Source organism: Perca fluviatilis, chromosome 15 (genome assembly GCF_010015445.1).
Source record: "Perca fluviatilis chromosome 15, GENO_Pfluv_1.0, whole genome shotgun sequence".
Classification (NCBI taxonomy): Eukaryota; Metazoa; Chordata; class Actinopteri; order Perciformes; family Percidae; genus Perca; species Perca fluviatilis.
In genome coordinates, this window is record NC_053126.1 from 3,921,860 (window position 1) to 3,930,748 (window position 8,889).

Genomic DNA, 8,889 nt, shown 5'->3' on the forward strand with positions numbered 1-8,889 from the left:
CTCTTTTCTGTTTTTATATTATATTAAACTGAATATCTTTAGGTTTTGGACAAAACAAGACATTTAAAGATATCACCTTGTACTTTAAGAATCTAGGATGGGAGGGACATTTTTCATTATTTTCTGACATTTTATAGACCGAACGATGAATCGAGAAAATAATCGGCAGATTAATCGATCGGTAGTTGCAGCACCACATTCAGGCAATAAAGGGTCCTGATACAAGTGTGTCTGACAGGATGATTTCTGGACACATTTCTAGATTTTCAACACATGAATGTACAGTATATCCTCCATGTTTTACCAGGCAAAAATATATTCCTGCAGGTGAAAACACTGTAAACATGCAGCTCAGAGTGACTGTTATCATTGGAGCTGACTGGCTGCCCGGACACTTCATTCTTCTTTTATTAGATCATCTAAATGTGTTCTTTTGTTGTAGAATAACTGGAATGATGGTCCAAACATTTCAGCGCTGAAATTATCCAATGTTCCCACAGGCTCTTTCAAATTTGATCTAATGTAATCAATTTTAATGCAATTTAAATCTAATCTCTCTAATCTAATAAAGGTTTTTCCTGAGAAAGGCTACAACTACAGGCAGGCAGCCAGTTCCTGAAGACATTTTGACAGAAAAACACATGTGCCACACGCTAATATGACTCTTAAAAGTTATGTCCAATGTTTTATCTTCTTTTCATGTAGTTCATTAGGCCTGATTTTACAGCATTGACTGAAATGTGCAGACATTTTATCCCTTTTTCATGAATGCGCGTCTGATGGCTTCCACTTGCTTTTTCCAAAGGGGCCTTTTTTTGGCAAAGTCTTGAAAGGACTTCCAGTTGTGTCGTTGCTACAGTACGAACAGTTTATTCATTCACTGAATGGTGCAGATGGGGGCAAATGCTTTTGAAATCCTTTGAAAAGCAAATGTGCAGCAAACTGTATCCTAGAAACTAATTTAATGGTAGTGTTTGAACTCCAATGATTCAGAAATGTGCTCTCTCCTCAAGTCAACCCACATCAAACAGTTAGAGAATGTACCAGTGCAAGTCTTTTAGTCTACTTTGCTCGCTCCTATCAGCATCTATCTGTGTCTGTGTGCCATTACGGTGTGTCTCATGTTGACATAGTCTGTAGTATGTACTTACAGTTTGCTTATTCTAAACCGTGCTTACAGAAGGGTGGCTCTATGGATGGAAATGTGTGTGGGTCGGTCCACCACTTTGGTCCATACTGAAGTATATCTCAGCCGTTTTTGGATAGATTGACATGAAATTTTGTGCAGCCATTCATGTTCCCCAGAGGAGGAATCCTACCGACGTTGGTGATTCCCTGCCTTTTCCTCTAGCGCCACCATGAGGTTGACATTTGTGATCTTTAGTGAAATCTCTCAAAAACTGTGGGATGGATTGACACTGATTACGGACGTGCGTTCGTTCATAGCCTGACGTCGCCACACCAAATTAGCAAATGCTTGACCTTTGAAGTAGGGGTGCATGACATATCGACTCAATGTCGTTATCGTGATATCACGTTGCGTAATATTATATTGAAAGTGTCGTGATAAGTAGCTAATATTTAGTTTATTTTGCGGAGCGCTGCGTCCCGTCCGTTGGCTGTGTGGCTTAGTTGTGTTCGATTTAGAGCTTGAAACGCAGTAATCATCATGTTTCATTGGCCAGTTATCGTGCCACTTGCACATGCTAGTGCACGTCAACCCTATGGAGCGTACCACGTGACGTGTGTGCTTATTTCGACAGAGTGACAGTGTAAGTGAAGTAACAGATAGAGACAACAAAACGGAACGAATCAGAGAAGCGAAAGAAAAGAAAGGACCTAAAGAGAGAGAGAGCTAAGGGAGTCAGTGGAGCGAAAGAAAGAACACAAAAGTACGAAAATGAGTGTTGCTCAGGGACAAGACGGAATAACAGAGATTGAAGAGGAAACTTTAGTGGCCAACAGTAATTCTCCTCTGTAACTTGGAAATACTTTGGCTTTAAGCCAACAGCTGTTACACAGGCTAATGCACTATGCAAAACGTATTGAACGGTGGTAAACTGGGCAACAGGCAATACAACAAACCTATTTTTCGCATCTTTAAAAAACAACATATACAATATCGAAATGAATATCGATAAGGCAATATTCATAATCGATATCGCAATATCACATTTTGTCAATATGGTGCAACCCTACTTTGAAGTAATCATTTGACAAAGTAATCCTATCTGAAGATCCACTCAATAGCTTTTTTTCCTCTGCTTTCAACCACTTCTCAAAAAAGTGCTCTGATGAAGGCGTGAGATGCGTTTGAGGATCCAGGAAAAAGCCTGTGCTTTTGTCAATGTACTGTGAGCTGTGGGAACTGTGCTTTGTTAAGGAGTGCAAAAACAAAGGGGTATAGTATACCTTTATATTGTAGTGTAGCCTATTGTACATTTGTTTACCTAAAACATCCACTAACTAACTAAATCCCCAAGGACTGTGTGTGTGTGTGTGTGTGTGTGTGTGTGTGTGTGTGTGTGTGTGTGTGTGTGTGTGTGTGTGTGTGTGTGTGTGTGTGTGTGTGTGTGTGTGTGTGTGTGTGTGTGTGTGTGTAAGTCAGTAAACTTTAATTCCAGAGCACATTTAAACACAGCTTAAGCTGACCAAAGTGCTGTACAAAAAGTGCACTAAGTGGCTGTATAAAAGAACAAAAATGAAAGTAGAAAGAAAATACAAAAAGGAACATCACAACGACAATGACAACAAGCCGCAATTCACTAATACAGCATTATAGACATGATTACAGATTGAGAGATTAAAAGATTAGTGAGTAAAATGTTGTCTTTAGCGTTAGATTTACAACCAGAAATAGGAAGGAAGCACATCTGATATCTAACGGCAGCTGGATCCACAGTGGTGGAGCAGCAACTGCAACGGCTCCGTCACCTTTTGAGTTTGAGCTGAGGTCATGCTGACACCTAGTGGTTAAAAAGCCTCAATCTTGTGAGGTAGCACAAGAGAGGACTGTATCACTCCCACTCGAAGAAGTGCTTTTGGTCAGAGAACGCTCTCTGTAACAGCATCTAAAGACTGGGATATGTTGCCAATGCAGATAAGAGAAGTAAATATTTCTCGTTCTTTTACTGGTCAGCTGAACAACTGGCTTATTGATAACCAGTTATGTGCACATTAGACTGCTGACTGCCGGTTGACTTTTGCTGCCTGCCTGCTTGGCAGCGGTGGAAGAAGTATTCAGATCCTTTACTTAAGTAAAAGTACTAATACCAAACTGTAAAAAAAAAATACTCTGTTACAAGTAAAAAAAAACAGTAAATATAATAATAAAAAGAGGGATAAATAATGTTAAACAAAATGTTAAACCAAACATTAAACTAAATAATTCACATTTCATTAATCAAATGCACACAATACGCCTTCACGATTAGCTAATCGCATTCTTACAAATTGCGATTTGTACGATTTGATCTGAAACCGATAAATCGTTGTTTTGTCGCTTGCCGTCTGATGTGTTGTGTTCGTTACTTGTTGTTGTGCACTGTGCCTGTTTGAATGTCGGTCTGTGTATGTTGCTTTTACGTGCCGACTGTATTAAAGCTTTAGTGCGTAACTTTTTGATATTAATGAACGTCCGTTACATTCAAGCCGTTGCAAAATGAGTTGCTCCAAAGCTAATTAAGACTCTCAGCTCCACACAACTCTCTCTGGATCTCTCAGTATGGCTACAGTATGTTCAGAAGATTGTGGCGTCCGGCGACTTTCCCGCGCAGAAGCTCGAGTGAAGATAATGACCTCTTCTGAAGAGTCCATCATGGTTTTTTAATCCTCCATGTCCTCCTTGGCTACTAGCAACTGCGTGATTTCTTAGAATTCCTCATGGGGGAGGCAGAAACTACGCAATAGCTTTATGGCATTTTATTGTATTTTTTTTTTTTTTTAGGTTGCCATTTTAAAACTAGGCCAGGAACAACAGATCAAAATTAGCCTGCTGAGATAACTGGCTCATTTACAGTTACTTTGCTGTTGATTGATGAGCACTGTCCCTGTTAAATAAATGAAAAAAAAATAAAGTGCACTCTAATGATTCTAATGAGGTTGTCGGTGCAATAAATGTACTGTAAATGTCTCAAAACTTGAAAGTGTAGCAAATTTCCAAAAGCATGGTCCATGCTTGTTCCCAGGGGCGTAGCACAAAATTCTGGGCCCTGTAGAAAGGCATTTTCTATGGGCCCCTCCCCGCATCCACAGCTATTCATTCTAGCATCTTTTTGGGCCCTCCTTACATTTCCCCCCCAGTCCGACGCCCCTGCTCATTCCTCTGCACCGGATGACCCTTCATCTTTTTCATGTATTTCAGAGCTCTGAAGCTCTGCTGCTCAGGAGGACCTCCGCATGTGAAGCTCATCATCGAGTGGGAGCACAGAATCAAAGACTGGTCAGTACGCTGTCTTTTTACTCCACAATTAGGGCTGCACGATATCAGGAAGATATGCGATAATGTTGTTCAATATGGCGATTACGATATTACTTGCGATGAATAAACAGATATCAAAGTGTACTCAGCTCTACATTTCTGCAGCTTTCATAATTCAGCTAAAATACAACAAAGTGCTTGTTGAATTTAAAACCAATGAAGGAAATCATTCCCAACATTCTTTCTTAAAGATTATTTTTTTGGGCTTTTACAGCTTTAATTTGACAGGACAGCTAAGTGAGAAAGGGCAGAGAGAGGGGGGAAGACATCATCACAGGTCTGAATTGAACCCTGGACCTCTGCGTCGAGGCATAAACCTCTCATTACACGTGCGCCTGCTCTACCCACTAATCCAACCCGGCCACTTCCCAACATTCTTTTATTGAACAAATTGAACATTAAATTAAATATAAAAGGCAGCACTCAAAAGAGAACGACAGCTACATTATAAAGTTTCTACTGATCATTTCTTTTAACCAACAACAAAAATCTCTGAGTGTCTTGCGCGATATGTCGCAGCCTTTTGCGATGCGTTTATCGCGGCAGTTGATGTCACGATGACGATAAAAAAACTATATATTCGTGCAGCCCTACTAGCAATTTTCTAACACTACCGTGTGCACGTTTTTTTCTGTTCCTGTCTGATCTCCTGGGTTTCAATTTGTGTTTCAACTTCTCTCTGTTTGAATCTTGTTTTATTTCCATCACATCTATGTATATTGTGGTGTTTTATGCTTATACTATATAATATATGTATATGCATCCATCTTTGTGAAGCACTTTGGTGCAAAACTTGTTTACCTTTTAATGTGCTATATTAGGAGCCCCTAAAGGGACATGGGGAAATTTCTTTATCACGTGCGCACAAGAAACTTTTCAATTAAAATGCCACATGACGTTAGCAGTACTTCGTTAGCACAATTTTGCTAGTCTTAGATTGGTTTCTCGCGAGCAACAGTTCCTAAAAAGAAAGTTTCCCATGTCCCTTTAGGGGATCCGTACCAAATAAATGAAATAAAGTTAAATAAAGCACCTGTCTGTGTGTTCTGGGCCGCAGCCTGTTTGGTAACATTCAGGAGGAGGTGGTGAAGGATGCAGACAGCGTGAGGAATCAGCAGCAGCAGCACGTCCAGCAGTACAGCTGCACCTTGGACGAGTGCTTCCAGCTCTACACCAAAGAGGAACAGGTAGTCTGTTATCGTTTGATACCTGCAACAACCAGGGGCTCCATTTAGAGTCATGTTTGTCTTGGGCAGCGCTAAGCTCCACACAGAGCTGCTGCTAAATAGCCTCAAGAAGGAACTTGTTTTGGTGGAACATGTGTACGTTCAAAAGTAATTTTAGTCGTGCAACAGAAAACTCAGATTGGACAGATAGTCTAGCTAGCTGTCTGGATTTACCCTGCAGAGATCTGAGGAGCAGTTAACCATAGTCCTCACAAATCCACCGGAGGTTAGAACGCCAACACAAAGAAAGAGGAAGGTAACAGACATCAGTGAAAAGACATGCATCCGGAGGAATTTCCTGCGGCACGGGAGCAATCCCAGAAGTGGAACGTTGAGGATATAGACTACTGTCTAATTAATCCTACCTAAAGTCATGTTACTAGTAGTCTCGCTTTGCCAGACCTTCCTCCACAGCGCTGCAAAGGAAGGTCTGGCTAGTCCACACAGTATTCCGGGATAAGCACCGGCCGGAGACACGGCCATCTTATGGTTATAATGTGCAAAAATAGTTATTGCAGTCAATCGAACCTGTGTGTTTTTTAGAAGGAACATTCGAAACATCCTTTTTGGCCAGTTTTGACAGCTCAAATTCAATCCAAATATATTGGATTGATTAGATGAGATGAAAAACTAAAGGAGGCTTGTGTGTGCCTCTCACAGTTGTTTGTTTGCTATCCTCACTCTCGTTTTCAAGCTGAACAGATCGGCCAAAAGAAAGGCCGACGCGTAGCGACGGTGCAGGACACACCGCACAAACTTGGGTGACGGTCAAACAATTCAATTCAATTTTTTTTATAGTATCAAGTCATAACAAAAGTTATCTCAACACACTTTACAGATAGAGTAGGTCTAGACCACACTCTGTAATTTACAAAGACCCAACAATTCCAGTAATTCCCCCAAGAGAAAGCATTTAGTGCGACAGTGGCGAGGAAAAACTCCTTTTAACACAGGACTTTCACCCAGGAGACCTGGGCTTTGTGTCCCGTTCGAGTCCCGGGTGTCACTGAAACCTATGTTTTTTAACCCCACCCAGGATCTTTTCCTAAACCTAACTGTCCCGTTGTTGTGCCATGTCAGGTCAGTCAGTACGTCCGGACCCAGAGCGCCAAAAGTGATGCCAAGAGTCCCGACGCTAAAGGAGACTTTCAGTGTGAATAACAAACGCCAAAGGCACATGACCAAGCGTCCGTATTTAACGTGATGGGAGAGTGAGAATGTTTCGTTTATTTTAACAAGACAAAGCTGTATGTATGAGGTCATATTGTCTATTAAAAAGACTTTAGCCAAAAGCATCGTAAGCGTAAGATGATCTCAAATCACAATCAACTAACAAAAAGGTAAAATACCCTAAAATCCATTTTGCCAATCTTCTTAAGCTTAACCCTCATGCCCTCTTCGGTCATTTTTGTACATTTTTCTCAAGTTTTTTTTTTCATTTTGTGATCATTTTTGCTGTGTTACTTCTTATGGCATGAAATTTTGTAGGAATCCTTCTTTTCAGTCAAATTTTTTAAATCCAGTGTTTTTTACTCTTACATGTCTTTTATACTTAAATGATTCATTTTGTACCCCTCTGGACACCTTCGAGGCAAAAATGTCCACGCACACAAAAACTGTTATTAAATCATCATATATCAATATTTTTTTCTGCTTTTTTTCATGAATCACTTAAACAACTTCTTACCTAATCAAAACCACCAAACATTCAATCATTTTCAGGATTTTAACCCTTTAAATGCCAGTTTATGTATTTGAAGTATGTCCATCCATCCATCCATCCATCTTTGTCCGCTTATCCGGTGTCGGGTCGCGGGGGGAGCAGCTCCAGCAGGGGACCCCAAACTTCCCTTTCCCGAGCAACATTAACCAGCTCCGACTGGGGGATCCCGAGGCGTTCCCAGGCCAGGTTGGAGATATAATCCCTCCACCTAGTCCTGGGTCTTCCCCGAGGCCTCCTCCCAGCTGGACGTGCCTGGAACACCTCCCTAGGGAGGCGCCCAGGGGGCATCCTCACCAGATGCCCGAACCACCTCAACTGGCTCCTTTCGGCGCAAGGAGCAGTGGCTCTACCTCGAGCTCCTCACGGATGACTGAGCTTCTCACCCTATCTCTAAGGGAGACGCCAGCCACCCTCCTGAGGAAACCCATTTCGCCGCTTGCACCCTGGATCTCGTTCTTTCGGTCATGACCCAGCCTTCATGACCATAGGAGAGGTAGGAACGAAACTGACCGGTAGATCGAGAGCTTTGCCTTCTGGCTCAGCTCTCTTTTCGTACAACGGTGCGATAGATGGAATGTAATACCGCACCCGCTGCGCCGATTCTCCGACCAATCTCCCGCTCCATTGTCCCCTCACTCGCGAACAAAACCCCAAGGTACTTGAACTCCTTCACTTGGGGTAAGGACTCATTCCCTACCCGGAGAAGGCATTCCATCGGTTTCCTGCTGAGAACCATGGCCTCCGATTTAGAGGTGCTGATCCTCATCCCAACCGCTTCACACTCGGCTGCGAACCGATCCAGTGAGTGCTGAAGGTCGCAGGCCGATGATGCCATCAGGACCACATCATCTGCAAAAAGCAGCGATGAGATCCCCAGCCCACCGAACCGCAACCCCTCCCCACCCCGACTACGCCTCGATATCCTGTCCATAAATATTACAAACAGGATTGGTGACAAAGCGCAGCCCTGGCGGAGGCCAACCCTCACCTGAAACGAGTCCGACTTACTGCCGAGAACCCGGACACAGCTCTCACTTTGGTCGTAACAGAGATTGGATGGCCCTGAGTAGAGACCCCCTCACCCCATACTCCCACAGCACCTCCCACGAGTATCTCCCGGGGGACCCGGTCATACACCTTCTCCAAATCCACAAAACACATGCGGACCGGTTGGGCAACTCCCAGGCCCCCTCCAGGATCCTTGCGAGAGTGAAGAGCTGGTCTGTTGTTCCACCCGAGGACGGAATCCGCATTGTTCCTCCTCAACCTGAGGTTCGACTATCGGCCGAACCCTCCTTTCCAGCACCTTGGAGTAGACTTTACCAGGGAGGCTGAGAAGTGTGATACCCCTGTAATTGGCACACACCCTCTGGTCCCCCTTTTTTAAAAGGGGAACCACCACCCCAGTCTGCCACTCCTTTGGCACTGTTCCAGACTTCCACGCAATGTTGAAGAGACGT

At 43.0% G+C, this 8,889-nt stretch overlaps 1 protein-coding gene across 2 annotated transcripts in view; it reads left to right on the forward strand.

The window, feature by feature from the left end:
• Nucleotides 1-8,889, forward strand: part of usp43b (ubiquitin specific peptidase 43b) — a 137,420-nt gene that overhangs the window by 106,739 nt on the left and 21,792 nt on the right. For both annotated transcript variants that reach the window (XM_039824519.1, XM_039824518.1), the window contains 2 exons: nucleotides 4,364-4,441; nucleotides 5,538-5,667. In XM_039824519.1, the coding sequence (XP_039680453.1) occupies nucleotides 4,364-4,441; nucleotides 5,538-5,667 (208 nt within the window). The remainder of the gene's footprint in view (nucleotides 1-4,363; nucleotides 4,442-5,537; nucleotides 5,668-8,889) is intronic.